The sequence below is a fragment of the Rhinoraja longicauda genome, chromosome 11 (assembly GCF_053455715.1).
Source record: "Rhinoraja longicauda isolate Sanriku21f chromosome 11, sRhiLon1.1, whole genome shotgun sequence".
NCBI lineage: Eukaryota > Metazoa > Chordata > Chondrichthyes > Rajiformes > Arhynchobatidae > Rhinoraja > Rhinoraja longicauda.
In genome coordinates this window covers 31,620,959-31,645,287 of record NC_135963.1, presented here as the reverse complement: position 1 = coordinate 31,645,287, position 24,329 = coordinate 31,620,959, and the positions used below count along the sequence as shown (strand labels likewise).

The following is a 24,329-nucleotide window of genomic DNA, read 5'->3' as shown; positions in this document are numbered from 1 at the left end:
TGTCACTGTGGTATTTATTATTAGTTACAGAGATAAGATAGTCATGGAGATATTCAATATTTGTCCATAGCGTTTACTTGAATGATTACAAAAAAGGTTCATCCTGTATCTCCTTAGATTTTGATTTGCGGATCGTAAAAGCTTGCCTGTGGAAATGGAATTGTACAGCTTGAGAACCAGTGTCAACCTTAACAATCTCTATTTATCGGTGACTTAGATGGGTCACTTTGGAATTCCTCATTCTGCAGTGGCAGTAAATAGTAAAATAAGTGAACCAAAGAGTCAGAAATTTTATTAATTGTCAAAATGCATATTTGGTGACTTCATTTAACAGCAATCTGTTAAAAGGTGCATTGCAATAAAAATTAGAAGGTATAGTTAAATTAAATGAACTCAAGATAAATGCTGGATGTACTTAAAAGTTTGTTGACCTTACACCTCTTGTGAATCTTGTGCTTCAATTGTTCATTTAAATTTGTAATTTTATGTGCCTTTCCAACTACAAATTTGCTCATTAATCTTCAATGATTTTACTAAATAACAGCCTCTAACCACTGCAAATATTCCAACTCGGAATGATTAAAGTGGCTCCATGCCCTGCTTTATAAATCTAATCCTCTTATATTTATCATTTTATTGGATAAATATATATTGTAATGCTATTTTTTGGTTGGAAATCACTTGCCTTAAATCCCTGCACAAAGAAACAAACAAAAGCTGAAACCTTCAATCACAAAACCTTTCATAACTCAGCAACTTTCTAAATCACACGTGTCAAAGAAATATTCTGAAGATGGGTTCTTCAACACGGGCAATAATATCAGCCAAATGACATGTAGCAATGGCCTATAAACAGTATTGAAGTAATGAGCCGCACAGCTGAACCTTCCATGTTCTGATGAAAGCTTGTTAACCTTAAAAATACCCCTCTCTATGTCCAGCAGTTATTGCTTTTTATTCCCATTTAAACAATTTTTTTTTTGCTTTTCAATGACTAAATAATCTGTTTTTGAGTGGGATAAGATGTTGGCAAAACCACCTGACGGACTTCCCTAATAAAATATATAACGCCTCAAACTAAACGTGCATATTTCTGAAATGTATAAAGAGCTACTCAAACATAAAAGCCAAACATCAGACATGATCAAGGCGGGTAGTGGTGGATTTCCTGTGAGCTAAAAAGTGGCACACATTTCGCACTTGTGGTTTACCAATGACACTGAATCAGATTTGGCTCAGATTGTGGTTGGCATGCATTGACATGCACAGGGTGGTGCCATCAACTTTGTGCCTCTTTTGGCCACGTCAAATCTATCTTCCATTATCTACAACAAAGCACATTACTTCACTTACTAGAAATGTAGCTTTTGGAATTGATAGGTTTGTGTCCCACTACTTTTATATTCATACACTAAAGTAAGAGCACTTGCATGACTACAGATACTACAGGTAGGATAAGTTATTTGTACTTCACATTGGATGGGTAATATGCCACTTTGGTGTGTTTTCTTTTCAATATATGCTCCACTTTATCCAATTTTGAAAACCCATCTCAGACAGAGCTGAGGCAATCTGGCAAATTGTCTAATCCAAGCCTGACCTTCACCTTGAAGGGCCAGTTTGTCCATGTCAGCAGAATTCATCATTTGACTGACCATAAATAAGCATTTTTATCCATGTCTTATTTTCACAGAATGGGAACATGGATTTGCAGTAAGACTGCTTTCCTGTTGAATAAATCATTCATAGACCTGTCAATAGAGTTCTGGCTTCGCTCTGTCTCTTGCAAAATACTCGAATGAGCAAGGACACAGCAGACATTGCCTGCTGGGCTCTAATGAGTACTGTTGTCCCTATGAGAAAACGTAATAATGTTTAAAAGTGTGAAACGTTAACAAATTACATCTAATGCCCAACTGCTGTAGAACACTTCTAGAGCACCAAACTCATTAACAACAAAGATTTTCTAATAACATTTGCAGAAGAGACTGTAACAGGGATTTTAAAATCCAGTTTATTTTAAAATATTTTATAACTTAAAGAAATGCCTTCATTGGCATTTCAGTGGGAAGTATCTCATCACTCTGTATGAGAGGTCTCTCGTGCATTAGTCCTGCAGCTTATCGGGTGGTACTGTGGTGCAGCAGTACAGCTGCTACTTTACAGTGCCAGAAAATGGGGCAGGAGAATGGGTTTGAGCGGGAAAGATAGATCAACCATGATTGAATGGAGGAGTAGACTTGATGAGCAGAGTGGCCTAATTCTGCTCCTATAACTTTGCGGAGATGTACATGTTCCCTGTGACCGCATGGGTTTTCCCCGGCTCCTCAGGTTTCTTCCCACACTTCAAAGATGTATAGGTTTGAAGGTTGATTGGCTTCGTTAAAATGTCACCTATTCCTTCTCTCCAGACATGCCTGAGTTACTCCAGCATTTTGTGTCTATCTAATAGAAGCATAATGGATAGAACACCTAATAGGGCAAGACGTTGCTGCTTCTTCACTGGCTTAATATCTTGAAACTCCCAAGCAAAGCAAAGCAAAGGGACGATTCTCACCACAAGGACTTAAAAGTCTTGTTGATAAAAATCAGCAACCTTCTTGAGCACATCTTGGGACATGTATTAAATAATGATCTTGCCAGCAATGTTAGCATTCCATGAAAATACAAAAAGAAAGTTGAAAGTATCGATATCATGGGCGGCATAGTGGCACTGCCCATGGTACCTCTGCCACATGGTACCAGAGACCCAGGTTCAATCCTGACCTCAAGTTCCGTCTGTATAGCGTTTTCACATTCTTCCTGTTACCACGTGGCATTCTCCAGGTGATCGTGCTTCCTCACGCATCCTAAAGACACTCAGATGGTAGATTTATTGACCGTAAACTGCCCCTTGTGTGAGGGTAAGTGGTAGAATCTGAGAGAAGTTGATGTGAATGTGAAGAGAATGAAAAATGGGATTAATGTAAGAATAATATAAATGGGTCGATGTGGACATAGTGGGACAAAGGATTTGTTCTGCATTGTTACATTCTTCAATTTCATCCAGCTAATTCAACGCACATTCACTGTTGCATATCACACCACTAGGATTTCAGACTCCGCTGATGCTTTTAGATGATATTGTGACTGTTCTATGAACTCGAGATTTTAACTATTTTACATCATTTTTTAACACCAGCACAAATCAGTATCCTATGCAGCCGGCACATGTTACACCTTGTAGTTTGTCTTTCGAAGCTCCCTCAAATACAACTCCAGACAGCGTAAATCTGAAATCAATTGGCTCGACTACAAGGGATCCAGCGTGCGGAATGCCTTCGACAAAGCTGAAGCAATCACAACTGTGTTTAGTCAGTGAGTGATCCATTTCAGCTTCCTCCTAAAGGCTCCACCGTCACAGAAACAAGTCTTCAGCCGATTTGATTCACTTCAAGCTATATTAGGATGTGGCTGACAACACTGTAAAAGCTACGAGATTAGACAACAGCTGTAGTACTAAAGAACTGCACTCCACAATTATCGACGCCTCCAGTCAAGCTGTCCCAGTGCAGTTACAACACTGGCATCTGCCCAGGCACAAAATGCAGGACAAATTCAGTCTGGCTAATTTCTGCCCGATTAGTTTATGCTCAATCATTGGTGAAGGTAAGTGACACCACCATTTTACCATGTGGTGCCTATCTTCTCAGCAACCCCTAGTTTGAGTTTGACCAGGACCACTCAGCTCCAGACTCATCACAGTTCTGGTACCAAGATCGTCAGAACGGAATTCCTAAGGTGAGGTGGGAGTGACTTACCTTAACATCAAGGCAGCATTTGACAGGTGTGCCCGGGAACATTGAAATCAATGCACGTCAAGGGCGGCACAGCAGTAGAGTTGCTGCCTTACAGCACCAGAGACCGGGTTCGACTACGGGTGCTGTCGTAAGGAGTTTGCCTGTGACTGCGTGGGTTTTCTCCAAGTGCACCGGTTTCACCCCACACTCCAAAGATGTGCAGATAAGTAGGTTAATTGGCCAAAAATTGTAAATTGTCCCTAGTGTGTGGGCCAAAGGGCAAGTTTCCGCGCTTTATGTCTAAACTAAGCTAAACTAAACCCCCTTTGCTGGAGTCATATGCGACACAAAGGAAGGTGGTTGCGGTTGTTGGAGGTTGCTAATCCGAGTCCTAGGATATAATTTGTGGTGCTCAGACGTGGCAAGTTTCCACTAAACAGACCTGAAATATCTAATGTCTCTCCAATCTGCCACAGGAATTCACTCTGGCTATTCTGACAGTAATTTAAATACAACACCATGTGGACATGATGCTTGCACTGGATAAACTATACACAATTTCCAATAGCCTTGAAACCAATTACCCCAAGGCCTTGTTCATCACAGCCAGGAACTTCAACCAGGCCAACCTCAAAATTATGCTACGAAAACACTATCAACATGTCTCCTGTCACACCATAGGCCCAAACACTCTGCCACAGACACACAACTATCAAGAATGCCTCCCATTCCATCCCATGCCCATATTTTGGAAAAACAGACCATCAAGATGTGACTCTTCCCTCTACAAACAGTAACTGAATCGTGAGGATCAGATATGGAAAGTTGTACAGCGTTGATTTGAGGAAACCAATGAGTTCCTACTTGACTTCTTTGAACTGGTCCATTTTTAAGGATTGTCTGGCCAACATAAATGACCTAAATGCATATTCTACTGCCATTATAGACTTTGTCGGTAAGCGTGCAGGGACTGCAACGCCAAAGAAGTCAATCTAAATGTTCCTCAAACAGAACCATGGATGAACCGCGTGATCCATTCTCTAATGAAACCCACGTTTGAAGTGTTCATGTCAGGTGACCCCAATCTGTACTGGATATCTAGACACAACCTTTGCAAAGCCATCAGGGACACCGAGAGTCAACGTCATACCATTCCATACCAAAGTCCCAGACCAACTAGACAGACATCTGTCGGATGTGGCAAGGCTTGCATGCTTCAGCGGGCTCCAAGGCAAAATCAGGTGGAATTGCAACGAGGTCAATGCATTGGATGCTCATTTGAACAGCGGGTCAGGGGACAACCGTGGGTGCACCTGTACCCATGGTCATTGTCGCAGATGTCAGATTGGCCTCAATGGATAACCAACGAGCATATCATTTTACATAAAGACACTGCGGATCTGAGCTCAGTCATATGACAAAGCTGAGCACTACTCACAATGTCAACATCAAGAGGTTAGTTAGGTTCAAGTAACATGCAGAACAGAGATGGAGTCTTTGCAAAATTGAAGCCTCTGGTCGATCATTCAAACCAAATTAAAGTTAATCATAAAAGAAAACAATTAAATAGCATGGCTATCAGTCCAGGCAATGAGGCTGAACTGATTAAACATGCGAGTCTGCAGTTTTCTTGAACAATGCATGTTCTTATTTACCTTTGGAATCAGGTTATCTAGGTGTTGAATTCGGTGTTGATTTGATGGATGTGTGGAAAACCATTCAGGAATTTGAAATGTTCCAGTAACAATCTTCATCAACTCCAGTTGCTGCCAATATACACTACTGGATCTCACATCCACGCATGCCTAGATTTTGGAGAGAAGTCACATAAAAGATGGTGAACTGGGTGCAATACCAAATGGTGACTGATACAACCTCTCCTGTACTCAACAACATTGGAGTTTTAAATTATCAATGAAAAAATGATTTATCAATCAGTGGCCTCCTCGGATACAACTGGGCAATTGTCCCAGTTGAAATGTTGAACTACCTTTCTCTTTCGGGAATGGGCTGATTTGAACATTTCATCGGAGTTTTAGCTCAGATTTCTATCACAAACAGACTTTTTCTCTACAAATTTAGAATTCCTCTATTCTTGCTCAATAAAAAATTAAAGTCACAATATCTTGACAAAGCATTATTCTGCTTCCAGGAGACAAAATACTCTCATATAGAAATTTAAAGCAGATTATGTACCATTTTTCCTAAAATATCAGAAAGAATTGTTCAGGTTATCAGTAACGGGTCATGTGAAATCTTGTACTATTCAATAAACATTTACACACCAAAAGTTCAAAATCTTGTGGAAGACAAGTTACCTTAGCAGCAAGTTGCAGGCCAACTTCATCAGCTTCAGTCTCCAGTTTTCGGTTGTAGGGTCTATCAAACATGTACTATGGATAAGAAATGGATTCTTATTAATGAGGACTGTTAATATTACCCTATTCTTCAAGTCGGATCCATTTTAATAAAGCACATCAAGCAAAGCAGCATGATATTTTTTAACTCCCCTTTGCACTTACTAAGCAATTATGTGTTTAGAAGGTTGTTTTCTGGTGTTCCAGAAATTCCATGAGTTACAGCGAATATTTCACAAGCAATGAAGTCTAAAATATAAAATATCTTTGTGCAAAATTAACACTAAACAGCCAATGTTCCAGATTTTTCTGAAAAGAAGTGTTTCGTGTTTTACATGGGCCAGGTACATGTACAATAAAACATCCTCCCAGAATCTGGAGTAATACATGAATCGGTAATGAGGACATTTTTTTCACAAGGCTCCTGTGCAATTAAAACAAGTCCTCCATTCCCACTGCGGGCGGCACTCTGAATTGTCATTAAGTTTCAGGTAAAAGCAGGAAATGAAATATCACATTGCAAAAATGTACTCCAGCAGGAAATGTTTTGTAAAAATCATAAATAATAATAGCTACTGCACAGGCATTTATACGCAACATGAAGAGCTGACCCTTAGAGCAAATGTACCAATTAAATCATTGCACACAGTGCTGTAACTCGGATGATGCAGTTTAACAAGGTCCATTTCATCGACCATTTAACATTTTTCTCAGCATGTAACTGACATTATTTTCCACTGTCTGAATAGGAGATCAAATGGTGAGAGGGTTCAGAGAATTCTTCATATTGGAACCGATTGTGCAATGTTTCATTTCTACGTTTGTCTAAATACTTCTTTGTCTATCTTTTTGTGCCATTGTTTGTCATACTTGGTCATATAGTACTTTCCCTCACTGATATGGTTCTGGGTCAATTTTGCTTTTTTTTGGTTTAAGTTTGGTGGGGATATTAGGATCATATCAGGTGGAAAATGGTGATCACTGTAGCCGGAAGGATCTCCATGTTTCATTTACAGTGACATACACTACTGGGTAGCTGCTCTTCTATCTGACCCCCAAGTCACAGTGCGATATTTTATTCACTTTCAAGCGACTGCCACTATCAGTCCCAGCCAACTCATCAGCATTAAATTATTCTAAACAGTTCCTGTCAGTCTCGGGCCCTGAAACAGTCCTCACCAAAGCCCCTAGTGACATTCTTTGTCACTTTGATCACGTCCTCATCTTTACTCTGCCACCTTCTCCTTCACTATTTAAGTTGGGTGGCTGGTGGCATTGCTCCAAACTCCCAATATGTCCTATCTTGTCCCATCCAAACATCTCCACAGCCATCACATTCTCCTACAGGGCAAGAGTAATGTTTCGTTTTGGAAGGGCAATGCTCATTTAAAATCATGATTTATCCTAAAATAATTGACAGCTTAAATATTAAAACCTAGGTCGAGAAACATCTTCAAACAGTCGGGGTAGAACTGATGAGGGATACAAGAGATTAGAGATGTTGGAATTGTGAGTACAGAAACAATCCGCTGGAGTAATGCAGCGGGTCAGGCAGCATTTGTTAAGGGAAATGAACAGACATTGTTTCGGGTCACGACTTCTTGGTATAAGTTTATTATTATCATGTGTACTAAAATAGAGAAAAAAATTGTTTTGCAGGCTGCACAGTCAAATCACGCCATGCACAAATCAAGCCACACACAAGTACAACAGCGACTGAGAGGGTTAAGAAAAAAAAGCGGGATGGCCGCAATGAACTAGGTTGACAGATCGGTAGTACATGGAGAGGTCCATTCAGTTGTCTGATATTAGCAGACAAAAAGCTTTTTCTGAGTCTGGTGGTATGTGCTTTCAAGCATTAGTATAACTGTTCCCTAATGTTTTAAAACAACACAAATCTCCCCAAATGACAGGGATAAAATATATCACCCCACTAACTAACCGGCCATATAAAACTGGAAGGTTTTGTGTTGATATCAGATTTCTGCCCCGTTAGCTTATACCAACGTGAAGGTTGTTACAACTGACAATAACACCCCTGCATTAGGAGCAAAGGTGATTTCATTCAATTCACTTTTTACATCAGATAAATAAGTGGCCAGGGAACTGTTGGAAGCAGAGTCCAACATGAGTCAATTCCTTGGAGTGAGATAGAAATGTTATAAAAAGGCAAGCCACATTTTGATCAAATTGATTTTCATCAGTTTAGTGTAGTTCCTGTTCTGGCTCAGATTACTTCTGCTCTCAACCATTTACTGATCTCAAGGCTGTTTTGGAAAGAAACTGCACGCCAGTTATCTTAACATCTGTCATTGCAACAAAGTTAGATTACTTGAAAGACATTATAACGCGGGAATTAGAAAAATTCAAAGTAATTAGGCAAGGTCAATATGCTGTTGAGAAAGGAGAATCATGTTTGATCAATTTAATGGAATTCTTTTTAAGAAGTAGCATGTAGCAAGTAGCATGGATAAAGGGGAATCAGTAGATCACTGTACTCAGATATCGATATGACATTTGATAAGTGCTGCAATGAAAATCACGCGGGTATGGACAGCAGGCTGGCATTGGGACCTCATTTTTTAATAGTTTACATTCGTGATTTGGATAAAGGCAACAGAGCCATGATTGTTACGTTTGCTGACGACACAAAGGCAGTTAGGAGAGTACGTTTTGAAAGGACACAACAGGAGTTACCAAGAAACATGGATAGCTAAAGTGACTGGGCAACAAAATGGCAAAAGGAGTATATTGTGGTAATTGTAAAATTGTCCACATCCTTCTCCCCCTTGTTAGAATACCTGGTTTTATAAGTAGGCTGGATTTTAGCAGGAACAATAAGAAGTCAAGTCAAGTCAAGTCAATTTTATTTGTGTAGCACATTTAAAAACAACCCACGTTGACCAAAGTGCTGTACATCAGTTCACGTACTAAGAAACGAACATACAATGGCACACAAACATAACAGCACATACATAAACAGTTCACAGCGCCCCCTCAGAGGGCCTCAAACGCTAGGGAGTAGAAATAGGTTTTGAGCCTGGACTTAAAGGAGTCGATGGAGGGGGCAGTTCTGATGGGGAGAGGGATGCTGTTCCACCGTACTAGGAGCCAGTGGAGAGAGGCCAGAATCGGGATGATGTGGTCCCTTTTACGGGTACCCGTCAGGAGTCTCGCTGCAGTGTTTTGGACCAATTGCAGGCGGGACAGGGATGATTGGCTGATCCCAGTGTATAGGGAGTTGCAGTAGTCTAGGCGGGAGGAAATGAATGCGTGAATGATTTTTTCAATGTCGTCAAATTGGAGGAATGGTTTGATTTTAGCTATGGTACGAAGCTGGAAGAAGCTGGCTTTTACCACAGCATTGACTTGCTTGTCAAATTTTAATGCAGAGTGAAATATCACGCCAAGATTTTTGACATGCGGTCTGTAAAATGTGAGGTCTGTAAACTGAAAATGAATGCGGGAGGAAATGAATGCGTGAATGATTTTTTCAATGTCATCTATTTAAAGCAAACTATTTAAATAGCAAATGACTGCAGAGCTCTGGCATGTGAGGGTTCTGGGTGTCCTGCAAGAAGCTGGTATACAGGTTGTGTCCGCGCCACTCCCTCTGATCCCTATTACTGGCTGACAGGCCAGGAGAGGCCCATCCCCAGCATAATTGGTAACAACAAGATCCAATTTGCTGATATTGGTTCCTGAACTGATACCTGAATCTCATAAAACTCAGGTATTCTAACAAGGGGGAGTAGGTGAGAGGACGAAAGAAAAATAAAATTTTGCCCACCTAAGAAAGATTTTTTTTTCCTCAAAGTGTCTGAAATCTTTGCAATTTTCTTCCTCAAAGGACTGTGGAAACAGTCTATCCATATTTTTAAGTAAAGAGTGGCTTTATCAACAAAGGGGGCAAAAGGTTACCAGGAGTAGTGAAATCCAGAACTGAGAATAAAACCAAATCAGCCTTGCTGGTGTTGAATGATGGAGCAGGCTCAAAGGATTGAAGATAGGCACAAAATGCTGGTGTAACTCAGCAGGTCAGGCAGTTTCTCTGGAGCAAAGGAATAGGTGACGTTTCAGGTTGAGATCCTTCTTCAGACTGAGAATCAGGGGAAAGGGAAATGACAGATATAGACGATGATATAGAGAGATGTAGAACAAATGAATTAAATATATGTAAAAATGTAACGATGATCAAGGAAACGGTCCATTGTTAGCTGTGGGCTCGGTGTTAACGGGTTATACAGACAATGAAACTCACCAGAACGACAGTGAAACTAGTATAACGACTACGGTGGGGGAGAGACAGAGAAAGAGGGGATGCAAGGGTTACTTGAAGTTGGTAAAATCAATATTCGGACTGCTGGGTTGTAATACCCAAGCAAAATATGGTGCTCTTCCAATTATAGAGTCCCATGCTCCTGATCCTTATGTGTGTATGTCTAAATAAGCAAAAGTTGTGAAAATGGTCTTACCCGGATCAGTTTGCCTTGTATCCACTGCCCCAGGAGGGCAAGACTGTCCCGAGGGAACACAGCCCAAATAAGTGTCAGTAAAACGAGGGACGCAAAATCAAGGAGCTGAATAATACTTGCATGTTCTGCCTACAACAAAAGGCAAGTTAGTGTTCATTCATTACAGAAAAACAAATTATGAACATCATTACAATCCTCCCACACTTTCACTTGTGTAATGAAATCTCCTTAGTCACACTCCAATTGTTCACTGTCTACTGACATCAACCTATTTCCTCTCTGACAATTAAATCCCCCAAATCATTAAAAGATTAAATTAAATTTATTTACATTGTACTTGTCTTTATTTCAGGGTACCACTCCATCATATAAAATTAATTCCTAATCAAAAACTATATCCAATGTGGCTATAAAAAATTTACTTCACAGGTGGTATCAAATCAACTACTATAGGAGTCACAAGACATCACATCTCAGCTCATTTCCTGAATAACAGGGTAATATATAGTGGCACAGTTTTTCACTAATCTTGCCTAAGCCTTTATGAATTTAAATATCTATCTGATCTCTCAACTTCTTCTTGTTCCACGGAGAGCAACTGTTTCACTAATCTCCCGACACAAGTTCTTCATCCGTAAGATTACTCTAGTAAATCTCTTCTGGACCCTCTATAGAGCCATCACACATTTCCTAAAATAAAGTGGATGAGAACGGTATCAATTCGACACAAGTCTTATACATTCTCGTGACATGACACCAAGTTGACCCATTCTAATACCGAGACAGATAGCTCACGTGTTCTAAAGTGTGAATTATTTTGTGAATACTTTATTATTTTAACCAAAAACATTTTCTTTCCAAACCACCAAATGCAACAAAGATGCACTCACCCCATGTGCAAGGAGACAATGAGCCATCTCATGTCCGAGAATACAAGCCAGTTGATCGATGTCTGCCACAGCTTTCAATAGTCCCGTCAAAACAAACACCTGCCCATTCTGTGCCAGGAGAAACATACATTAAGAGAATGGCCCACTACATCAGCCAGCTCTGTTCCGATGCTAAGCCACGTAGAGGCAACAGTGAGTGCTAAAAATCCAACCAAATGCTGGTCTGGCCTCTCAACATATTAACTGTCAGTCAAAATGTAATGAATTACTGTGTAACAACTGTATGGAACTGCATCATACATTATAACCTACAGAGAGTTTGCTATTTTTGTTCAGTGAGAGATGAAATTGATTAGTTAAACCTAATGCTTGAAATAATGCAATCCTTTCAAAGGAGCTTTCTGTTCATAAATAACTCGTGTCATAATCATGATGAGGCTCATGTGGCAGAGAAACTATTGGAGAAGATTATTCAAAATAGGATTTACGATTTGGAAGGGACTGGGTTAATTAGGGACAGTCAGCATGGCTTTGTACATGTGTGTAACTATGGATGGTACTTCAGAGGCCCAGCACAACCACAATCAGAATCTGAATCACAATACATAATCTGAATAAAAATACATAACATTCTTCTTAACAAAAACTGAAATACTGAAGATGTTTTGTGTATTAAATGTGATAAACAGTGCTCTCTTTGTGATGGTTTATGCCGGCAAGGTCTACCAGCATCTCCAACAGTTAACAAGATTTTCACATTTTTAGAATTTTAATTTGATTTCATACCTTTTAGTTATTAGCTTATTCAATTAGAAGTTGATTGGTCACAAAATCAAAACAGAAAAGGGGGGTATAATGATGGAAAGAAAAATGTTGATAAATATAGTTTGATTTTTAGTTGATATGCATACTGGCAGCTTTTGGATATATTAACTCAAGGACAATAACATGGACCACAAGATGGTATAGTAGCAAAGTTAATTTTGTTTACTTCATGAGATAATTTGCTTTCATAATTTTGATATGTTAAAAAATTTAATGCCATTATTGAGATTGCAAGATCTTTTTTTTAACAGCATTGTGATTTCAGCAGGGCACCTGTCATTTCGAATTACCTGCAAGGAACAGGGAATATTATTTACTGAATGTGCATAGGAGCAGAGAGATCGTGCATATCTTCTTTGTAATGTTAAGTATGATGGTCATTGGGAAGTGTTTCTTACTGGCAAGACAAAGGCATTTATCTCTGGATCATCCACAACATTAAGAATCCACTTGGTCTCAGTAATTCCCGGTATATCTTTGTTTTTCTCAATCAAATGGTTGAAAACAAACTGAATGGACTTGTAGATTGGATCAGTTGTAGGCAGAAATTTATCCTTGTAGTTCTCCAGCACCTGTGGAAAAGGAGACAATGATCATAAGTAACATTCAGTACCCACCATTCAGGATAAAGTGCATTTAGCAATTCACTTGGGAGTTAGAGAATAATAAAGACGTTTCTTGAATGTTTTGCATTCCATCCTCAGGCCTGTTTCATCTCCCAGGCCGTGCCCATGAGGCTGTTTTGCCCATGAGCGGTAACAATGCCTCTGTCAGCCAGATACTAGAAAGAGTGAAATTGGCAATAAGTGACTTTCCTTTTAACTTCTTTCCCCAACAGCAGTCATTTCAGAAATTAATTGCAAAGCTCAACTCTTTCACTTCCCCCTATTGGCATCCAAGTAAGGTGGACACCCTTTGCAAAAGACTGCATTACCCATCCCAGAAGCTGCTTCAGGTACTCAGCGGGTCAGTCAGCAGTTGATTCCAGCATCTGCAGGCTCTTTTGTCGCTCGGTGGAGGACAATGTCTAAACTCGACATTGTCATTCATATAGAGGCCACTCTTTGAATCGTTGACTGTCTGTCCACAGGGATTCTATCCTTCACTAAAGCAAACAGCCAAAGCTCTTTCACTGAACAACTAAATGCTCGCTTTTCCTTCTTCAATCTCCATCTACTCAAAGAAGTGCAAAACAAGGAGACATCTCAAAATATTAAAAAAGTAGTCTATGATAGTTGGTTTTTACCAGGTCTTGCTTGCTTATGCTCAGTCTAACTGTACTTAGTGGCATCACTCTAGTCCATGTAACTAAATAAGACACACACTGTTATGCAAGTATTATGCAGAGCAAAATGTTTTAGGGTGAATGTGTATTTCCACAAATTCTCATAATGAATCAATTTTAAGAGACTGATATAATTCGTCAAGGTTGTTTAGAAAAAAAGAATCATTTGCAAATAATACACTCATCATCTCATCACTTAGTATGATCATTATCATCAGTTAATTCCTTCCTTATTAAAATTAATCCTTTACTGTTTTATATCTCAACGATCTACCCCACATCATTTGGGTCCTAGCAAATTTTTTTTAAATACAGGAGATTGAAAGACGTTGGTGTGCACAGGGTCCTGGAGATCATTGTAGAATAATCATTGAAAGTTAATGTGCAGATACAGCATGCAACTAGGAAGGCAAGTGTTATTGCTTTCTAGAGCACGGGACGCTGAATGCAAAAGTAAAGATGTCTTCCTGCAATTGTATGCATCCCTGTTAAGAGCACCTTTGCCATGTTGTGTACAGACCTAGTCTCTCTATCAAAGGAAGAATACATGCTAGAGAAGCGATGCAATGAAGATGATTAGAGATTTGTCATACAAGGAGAGATTAAGCATTCACAGTCTATACTCTCTTGACAGACACAAAAGGCTGGAGTAACTCAGTGGGACAGGCAACATCTCTGAAGAGAAGGAATGGTTGACGTTTCGGGTTGAGACCCTTCTTCAGAACTCTCTTGAGTTCAGAATAACAGGAGGTGATCTCACTGAGTCATGCAGAATTCTTATGGGGGTATCACAGGTTAAATGTAGGGTTGATGTTTCCCCAGGCTGGGATATCTGAAATCAGGGATTACAGCCTCAAAAGGAGTCGGCTATTTCAGGACAGATAGTGAAGAAATGTCTTCACTCAGCAGATAGTGAAATTCTTTACCCAGGAGGGCTGTAGAAACAGTCACCAAGTATATTCAAGGGATAGATTGAAGGATTTTTACAGAACATGGAAACCAAGGGATCATGGGTTACTGCAGGAAAGTGGAGCGAGGATCAGCCACACTCTTCTGGAATAGTCGACCAGTATTAGGAGACTGGGATGTATGGGAGTGCTCAGGGAAGGGTAGCATCTCTGATAGGAGGCATGTCGTGCTCCTCGGAGGACAGTTTATCCACCTATGATCCCCACCTGGCACCCAGCTCTCACTTGTAGCTCCAAGAAGCTGTTAGCATGCCACAGCGGCCACACCCTGGAAAACCGCTTTGGCTGGCGTGCTAAACTAGGTGAGGGTAGCTGATGGATCTCAAACACTCGGTGAGTTTAGGGACTTGCTCAGCTCAGCATGCAAAGTCTGTTCCGGCGGATTGGGTGGAGGAAATCCACTGGAGGGTTCAACGGCCAGGAAGGCGGCTCAGCAGCGCACTGTGGAGTGCAAAGCGCGTGTCAAAGCTCAAAGGAAGACATGGCCATCCACTACAGCCAAGGGAGTTTCCAGCCCTAACATCTAAACGTGCCACTGGAATCCCGCTCCTGCAGCCCAGAGGGTGGGGCTGCACCCCCATCGTGTCCACCGTAATCTCTCCCACGCACAGGTTTTTGTGCAAGTCTAAAGAAAAGGTCCCGGGTGTGTGGCTCGCGCATCGGCTCGAGAGCCATATTCGATCCCACAAGATATGAGACTACTCAACCATGCTATCCTCGTCCACAATGGGCCATCACCATTAGGAGACCATGGGTGGTTACATGCTTTGATATCTTGTGTACTAATGCATTGGTATTGTGAAGAACACTTTTGAAACTTTGGACGGCTTGAAGATAATTCCATAAAGTCACCAAATTGTTTTGCTATTATCATGCCATATTTGGTTCCACCTTCTATAGAATGAAACTTGAAAGGAAATTGTGTGAAATGTTACATGTGCTTTGTACTGAGTTAAATGCATTCACATTGCACTCAAAACTTGACAGCCAGACAAGCTATTATTTTTTTAAACTTTGGGGTCATCACTCCATTATGCAGCAAGTTATTTCTGGTACGTAATATATAATCATAAGTGCTTTGTTGCTAAGTGCAGTGGTTTCACCCTTAGTGCAAAGGAAAGATATTTTTTATTTAAACAATGGCCTAAAGCAAAAAAAAATTGGGGAATTTGTGGCTTCTCATTTACTGCATGGAAGATTCATTTAAAATTGCACTTAAAAAGTATACAGTTTTCACCAATGCAAAGAAATATCATTGCCATTTAAACATTATTGTAAATTGCATGCATTTTTTACTGACATAACGTTCAAATGATAAAAAATACAGATTTTGAAATTGGCTGCTGCACTCTTAATCTGATCTGTATTTTAAGGGCACGATCCAAAAAAAACACAATAAAATCCTTTTTATGATGTTAAACTCTATTCTTGTTGCCTCGATTAAATGACTTGCTTGTTGGAACTCTGCACTCAGTAACTGCCTTTAGTTACATTACCTTATGCTGCAATCTGTGCAACTAACTTAATTTGTTACGAAAGAAAATAAACAAGAAAAAAAATGTATGAAAACATCCTATAATTGTACTTGTAAAAGATAAACAAATGGGTATTTGATTAATGACCTTAAGGCATAGATGCATAATTCAATTAGTCAAATATTCCCTCAATTCGTATGTCACTGCACATCAGCAAAAAGATTGCAACCAAGAGTCAATGTAAGGCGGCTCCAATCTGACCTCAGTTGACCATACTGAGAATGCAATCTCCATGACATACTGCACAAAGTAGGGTAGAATAGTGTGTAAAACAGGTGTTTGGCCCGAGGGCGAGCTTTTGTGATTGCTTATACCTGTTACAGGGCCTGTCTGGGAAAGTGGTGCAGTGCAGAGCATGGTAGCTGCTGGCCAAACTAGCTCTGAAAACTCAGCTAAATTAGTCTAATGAAGCCCCAGGCCTTGGAGCTGGGGGGCATCCATGAAAAATGGTTTCTGTCTCAAAACGTGCACTTGTTTTTCTCCAAAACCCTTCAGCCTTCCCACTGTAACTACTTACTCCATTTCATTCAATATTACCCTTGAATATCCTTCTCGGTCCTTTTAAGCTCAAACCACATTCATCTTTTTTCCTGCATTCCCTTTCAAACTCAATCTCTCACACGAGATCAAGACTCCAAAACTCCTTAACTCACTTATTCTTCCCTATCTTGTGCAGTCTTTAAAAGCCAAGTTTGACATCATCCAAACACTACTTTAAGATTTGTCCCATTTCTCCTTTTCAAATCTTGGAGGTTTCCTTGACTTTGAGCCTCATTTCTATGGCTACAGGAAAATGATTTCATTATATTTGGTGCATCCTTCATCCTTCAACTCTAGCAACATGTAGATACACGTGTAAATTGAGAGATGCAAACCCATGATAAGCATCTAGTTCTTCAGTAAAATGTCTGATGAGTATACCATTCGCTGCTGAATAACAAAGATCAGAATGAAAACAGAAACCCTCTATAAGTCTCAACGTGGATTTCAAAGATATCTTCAAAACAGCCAGAGTCATGCATCACGGAAACAGGCCCTTCTGTCCAAACTATCCATGCCAACCACGATGCCCCATCTGAGCTAGTCCCATTTGCCTGCATTTGACCCATATCTCTCTAAACCAGTCCTATCCATGTACCTGTCCGAGTGTCTTTTAAATCCTGTTAAAATGATTCAAAAACGAAAAAAAGCTCATTTTCATAATGCCAAATTTTACCACCTAAAAAATATATATATAAAGTTATAGTGATTTATTTTTAGTGAAAATGTTGAGGAATGTAAATTAATATGCAATTGATCCAACTGCGGAAACAGCACATAAATCAGTTTCCATTTATCAAAATCCCATATGCCCTGGAGACTAGAGTGCTCATCAATCTATAAGTCAATCTCTTTGCTTAATTATATTTTGTTCTCATTAATTTAAGTTATGACAGTGGTGGGTTTGATTTGTGTGTACATAAATGCACAAAGTATTTGGAACAAAAATGATGAACATAGGTGGAAGTTGTACATCCTGAATGAGTTTACGGCCCAATCTGTAGAGATGCCTCTGCCCAGAGGAGGATGAAGAGCAACAAATTCTACATTAAGGAAATATCAGAAGGAGGGACATGGGAAATCCAGCATAACTGAGGATGGTGTAAGAGTTGAAACCATTTAAAATTTTTGAAAGGCCAATATTTGAGAAAAGCATAAAACTGATTAAAACTGAGACACAGTATATTCATGAGGAAGAAGCTTCAGCAATAGGGGTACTAAATGAGTGATGCAATTTAGGTTTGCACCTCGGACCACGATACAAGGAATGAGAAACTACTGGTAATAAATGGAGCAATTGTGCATGGAATATGTAACAAGGTATGGTTGTGTTGAAGGAGCTCAAAGAGGGCTAATGAGGCATGCATTATAAACAGCGAGGAATATCAGAGACAGACGTGTCAGTTTTAGCACAATATTTTCAGTTGATCCATTGCTAGCGCTTGCAGCTGTTAGCATTGAGCATTGCTGGTCCAATCTTTGCAGCCAGCTGGATAGAGCTCTTAAGGATAGCAGAGTGAGGGGGTATGGGGAGAAGGCAGGAACGGGGTACTGATTGAGAGTGATCAGCCATGATCGCATTGAATGGCGGTGCTGGCTCGAAGGGCTGAATGGCCTACTCCTGCACCTATTGTCTATTGTCTATTGTCTACTGTCTAAATGGGCATACCATTCCACAGCTGTGGTATATTGCCACTCAGCAATAGTTGCTGCAAAGAACAGTGGGAGAGGGCGTCCAGGGTTAAGAGGGACCTGGTGAAGAGCAGAACCCGCTAATGGCATGTTCTTTGTGCTCAAGGAATGCAAGAATCCCTATAGGGCTGCAGAAGGCCATTGAGGAGGGCCAAATGTTTACACTGGGGAATCTTGAGTCTGTGCTCAATATGCCTGTTCTTGTAAACTGAAGAAAAAGTGCATGAAATCTCCTCTCCTCGAGTACAAAGTTGGAGTGATCTCACTAATGCAGCTGAGTTAAAACTGAAATGTGACAGACATCAGCACCAACTACCAGGAATGATCCTGAGGCGAGGAAGCTGAAAATGCAAGTGACCTTGCCCACCACGGCCAAAGCAGTCAAGGTAAATATATAAAGTTATACTACAGATCTGTGAGCACAAACAATGCAGTTTTAGTGTGGGCACTTTAAATGACTCAGGTTTCAGGCAAAACCTTATTTGCTAAACATGGTTGTTCTGTGAGGTTGAAAATCACACAGGACACCAATTATGCATATTATTACAGCACTGTGAAAGTTACCTGGGGGAGTTTTACGCTGCAGAAAGTCCTGCTGAGAAATGAGGAATTAAATTTCTGAGACATAAAAGTGAGCTCCACTGTGGGGTGAACCCATTTTCAACAGCTCAGCATTATCACTGGAAGCTGTGTATGGGAATTTCTGGCTCGGATTATCCTTACATCACCAAAGATAATTTCCTCAAACCAACAACACAGCAGTAAATTAATGCTCACCTACAGGTTAATTTAAAAAATCCACACGGACTCGTAAAGCAAGTCATGTACTACAAAGTTAATATTCTTTGAGGTAAGATTAGAAAAAAAGGAATATTCAAAGTCACCTGCTAATATTAGTCGGTGTATAGATTCTGGACTTGTCAATGGATAGCACACATCAATATTGACCACCTATAGTCAGCGTTAGGACCTTGGCTATTTCCAACATATGGGAGATCTGGTAGAGACATTGGAAGCACAATAGCAAAAGAGGCAAGACAGAGGGAAGCAGAGTGTCCACACTTCATGAATACTAAACAGTGCGTAGGTAACTTCAGGATGACAGTGCCAGTTTTTCAAATGGTCAATAAGATGTCAGCGGAAATTTAATACAGAAATCTATATGTGGAGATGGATTTCACTACAAATTGCCAAAGTTTTACTAGGTTGCCGTTGGTACTTCTCAGAATAAGCGCTGTTAGGTTTTTGGGACTCCTGCAAGAACGTAGAAGTGCCAGACTTCACTGGCCATTTCTTGGCAGTACTCCTGGATGTGGAGAAGATGTTTCCACTAGTGGGAGAATCTAGGACTAGAGGTTATAGCCTCAGAATTAAAGGACATTCTTTTAGGAAGAAGGTGAGGAGAAATTTCTTTAGTCAGAAAGTGGTGAATCTGTGGAAATCTTTGCCACAGAAGGCTGTGGAGGCCTTCAATGGATTTTTAACGGCAGAGATAGATAGATTTGTGATTAGTACAGGTGTCAAGGAATAGGTCTATGGGGAGAAGGAATAGGTCTAGGAGGGAGAGATAAGTCAGCCATGATTGAATGGTGGAGTAGAGTTGATGGGCCGAATGGTCTAATTCTACTATCACTTAAGAACCTTATGATCTCATGGGATTCAGCAGCTGGGCTAGACTTCACTGATTCCCCGTCTCCGTGCGGTAGACTGGTGTAGCATCCGCAAGCCCACGGAAGATCAGTACCTTTTCATCAAACCACGAACAATTTATATTTTAAAATAAGGCAAAAATGTTTACAGGTGATTTTTTTTAAATTGAAATGTTTAATGATCTCAAATTATTCCAGTCTTTTGGTAGAGCTTAGAGAGATACAGCACAGAAACAGGCCCTTTAGCCCACCGAGTCTGCGCCGACCAGCGATCTCCCTTACACTATCACTCACTACACACTAGGGATAATTTTTACAGAAGCCAATTCACTTACAAACCTGTATGTCTTTGTAGTGTGGAAGGAAACCGAAGCACCCGGGGAAAACCCACGTGGTCACGGGGAAAACAAACAAACTCGGCAAGGTGGTGGAGTGGTAGAGCTACTGCCTTACTGCGCCAGAGACCCGGGTTCAATCCTGACTGCGGGTGCATGTATGTACGGACTTTGTACGTTCTCCCCATGACCTGCGTGGGTTTTCTCCGAAATCTTCGGTTTCCTCCCACTATCCAAAGACGTACAGGTTTGTAGGTTAATTGGCTTGGTGTAAATGTAAAAAACATTGTCCCTAGTACATGTAGGATAGCGTTAATGTGCAGGGATCGATGGTCAGTGCGGACTCAGTGGACCTGTTTCCGCGCTGTATCTCTAAACTAAACTAAACCACGTACAGACAGCACCCATAGTCAGGATCGAACCCGGGTCTCTGGCGCTGTAAGTCAACAACTCTACCACTATGCCACCATGGCTTCTATATATTTTTGAATTTTTAGAAATATTTGAAAAACCCTAGAGCTTTGATGGTTGATAGAAGCTGGAGCTTACAGGAACACTGCTACCAGTGGGAGACTTCCTCAAGAGTTTCACGGATGTTGATTCAGCTCTGCCCAATCTATCGCATGACCTGAGACTCAGCCACCACTCAACACTGCATCACCAGGTCAAGCAACGCTTGTCTGGATGTGCAGGAAGGAACTGCAGATGCTGGTTTAAACCAAAGGTAGACACAAAATGCTGGAGTAACTCAGCGGGACAGGCAACATCTCTGGAGAGAAGGAAGAGATGACGTTTCAGGTCGAGACCCTTCTTCAGACTGGTGGAAAGGTCTCGACCCGAAATGTCACCCATTCCTTCTGAGTTACTCCAACAGTTTGTGTCTAGCTTCGTGTCTATCTGTCTAACATCTGTCTGGAGTTGGCCAAGGTTAGTGGTGTGTTTGGGCAGGGAGCATAAACAGCATGTCCCAGGCACTGGAGTCCAGTCCACTGAAGAATGCTTTGCAAGAACCAATAATTGAAGGGAATATGGGCTCTTATGTTCTTCTAAGAAACAGGTGCATAATAAATTTTACACTTCAACCATTAAGTGAGACCTGATGATATAATTGCTCTAGAATAATATCATGTTTTGAGAGCTGCATCGCTGAAAGATATCACACCAGATTGCAGGGAACATAATTGCGTTGATCCCAGGCGTCAAAGATATTAATTATATAAAGAGTCAAGAACATTTGGTTTTATTTTCCACTGCCAAGCAGGCTAAAAATAGATCTGACAGATGAGCTCAAAATCCAGCAACCTTTATATAAAATCTTCCCAAGAAACTATGGGGAATACCTGCCGTGGATAAAAAGCAACTAATATTAAATCAGGGCCACAGGATGGGGCTCTCTGATTGCTGACAGACACTGGAGGCCAGGAGCAAGAGCAAGAAATAAACTAGAAACAAATTTAAAGTAAAAGTGCAAAAAAAGCAGAGTGCGGTGGGGGGGAGCTACACAAATAAAAAGTTTCTGCATTAATAGAAGGGAGATGCTGGAGGGGTTGGAGCACTTGCCAACAGGAGCAAGTAACCTGGTGCACAGCACCAGAAGCACAATGGGAATCCAGTAAGAGCTCCATCTACTGGCAGCACAAGAGTATGGTGCAAACAAGTACCACAGCTGCCAGTAAACATGTAGAATGCTTCAATGGAAAGCACGGCTCAGTTGCATACCTTTCATTCATTTCCTCGATGTGCCTTCTATATCTCTCATTTCCCTCTCCCCTAACTCTCAGTTTGAAGAAGGGTCTCGACCAGAAAAGTCACCTATTCCTCTTCTCCAGAGATGCTGCCTGACCTGCTGAGTTCCTCCAGCTTCTTGTGTCTATCACCACTGCTGATATATCATTTGAAAGTTGTATTCTTTGTTCATAACAACAGAGATTGTAAATGAACGAAATGCAAAATTGTATTGCATGGTCTGACAATAAGTTATAGAATACGTCACCGAGAAGGAACACATCGTCGATAAAAGGGGACTTGGTTACCGTGGTTACAGGGAGTTTGCATGCTTACCGACTGGTACTCAAATTCAGCCAGCCGCAGGAACTGTCGTTTGCTGAACACCAGTAGGCGACTGCGTCCTGTGATCGGACTCTTATCCAGGTGTGTCCAGAGGTATATTCCAATCACACCGGACAGGCCACATAAACTGAACAAAATGCTCCACTTGTTCCTTTTCACCTTGTCCTTGAGCACCTCCTGCTTTTCAGGTGGGAGAGTCTGCCACCATTTCCGTATACTCCTGAAAAAACAAAGCAACCACATGAAGAAATGTAATGGGATTCTTCCAGTTGTGAATGTTGTGGATCAGAGAGCATTCATTACTTTGAAGATAGACACAAAATGCTGGAGTAACTCCGCGGGCTAGGTGGCATCTCTGAATAGAAGGAATGGGTGACGTTTCAGGTTGAGACCCTTCTTCAGACTGAATCAGGGGAGAGGGAGGTGCAGAGATAAAGAAATGTAAGGTGTGAAAATGGGTCAAAGGGGATGAAGTTCAATGAAAATGTAGCATAGAGCATTGTTAGCTAGGAGAAGGTAACAACAAAGCAGACGTAGATGAAATGTAAATGACAGTCTGACTACTCGGGGAACTGGGAGGGATGGAGAGAGAGAGGGAAGGCAAAGGCTACTTGAAGTTAGAGAAGTCTATATTCATACCACTGGGGTGTATGCTGCTCAAGCGAAAAATTAGGTGTTGTTCCTCCAAAAACTCATTGCTTTGTGTTTTGCAATCCTTTGTCTGGGCTTCCATGATCATTTCCAGTTATGCTCCTGCTGACAAACTTCTGTGAGCTTTATTTTATGATTGGCAGTTTTATCTTTTGTCTCATAATTTCTCACATAAGGATTTCTCACAGCCCTAGTGGAGCCCAATATTTAATAAAAATAGCAAGCTGGCAGTCTACTTCTGTGTTTTGAAAGACCCAACTGAAGCCAACTGGCTGGGATTTACATCATACTTCATTAATCAAAAATTGAAATACAAGGCTAATTTTACAGCAAAACAAAAGTGATGAAAATGAAGGTCAACCAAAATCCGTTAATGCAAATATATACCAAGTAAGGAGCAAAATACTTCAAGGAAATGAAAACAAAAGCACGCCTCCCACTTGCTTAAATCACAAAATTCAATCTGATTTCCTGACATGAAGCCTCTACAATTATGCAGCAAAACAGATCCTTTCCAGTGTTCAGTTTTTCCTTTCATCTTTTTCAAGAGTCTCCTATTGTCTCGGGGAGGCTTATGGTTAAGAGATCGAGAAAATCCAGGAGCGAAATTAAAAATTAAATTTGGGAGGCAAAGGAAGTTGCCCATAAATAATTCTGATAAAAGATCTTCAACCTATAATATTAGCAGTATCTCTCTCGTCACAGTTGTTGCCATACCTGCTGGATATTTCCAGCATCCTCTTTTGTTTCAGACTTCAGCAACTGTCATGCTTCATTGCTCATGGTGCTCGCATTGTTTTGTTTTCTACTCCGTCCACATTCATCACCTTCCTTCATTCATCCAGACCATAAAGCTGTGGCTATCAACCTGCACCACCCTCTCTCAGCCAGCACCACCACCTTTTGTGTCATAGAGTCACATGCCAAACAACTCAACCACTTTCACTTGAGCTGCCTACGCAGACTCCTTCACATCAGATGGCAGGACAAAATTCCCGACACAGAGGTCTTGGAACAGGCCGGAATCCCCAGCGTCCACACCCTCCGACGGAAAGCCCAAGCCAGATGGGCAGGCCATGTCGTCAGAATGCCCGAGAGTCGACTGCCAAAACAGCTTCTGTATGGAGAACCGTGACAGGGCAAGCGCTCAGTAGGAAGACAGAAGAAACGGTTTAAGGACTGCCTCAAAGTGTCCCTCAAAGACTTGGACATCAACCTCAGCACTTGGGAGTATCTTGCTCTGGACCGTCCAACCTGGTGTAGCAAGCTCACCACAGG

General features: G+C 40.9%; 1 protein-coding gene across 4 annotated transcripts in view; it reads right to left on the bottom strand.

The window, feature by feature from the left end:
- Nucleotides 1-24,329, bottom strand: part of oma1 (OMA1 zinc metallopeptidase) — a 42,238-nt gene that overhangs the window by 6,601 nt on the left and 11,308 nt on the right. For all 4 annotated transcript variants that reach the window (XM_078407317.1, XM_078407315.1, XM_078407318.1 and 1 more), the window contains exons 3-8: nucleotides 22,392-22,620; nucleotides 12,725-12,898; nucleotides 11,502-11,609; nucleotides 10,612-10,740; nucleotides 6,098-6,172; nucleotides 5,435-5,584 (exon numbers count right to left, since the gene is read on the bottom strand). In XM_078407317.1, coding sequence (XP_078263443.1) covers nucleotides 5,435-5,584; nucleotides 6,098-6,172; nucleotides 10,612-10,740; nucleotides 11,502-11,609; nucleotides 12,725-12,898; nucleotides 22,392-22,620 — 865 coding nt within the window. The remainder of the gene's footprint in view (nucleotides 1-5,434; nucleotides 5,585-6,097; nucleotides 6,173-10,611; nucleotides 10,741-11,501; nucleotides 11,610-12,724; nucleotides 12,899-22,391; nucleotides 22,621-24,329) is intronic.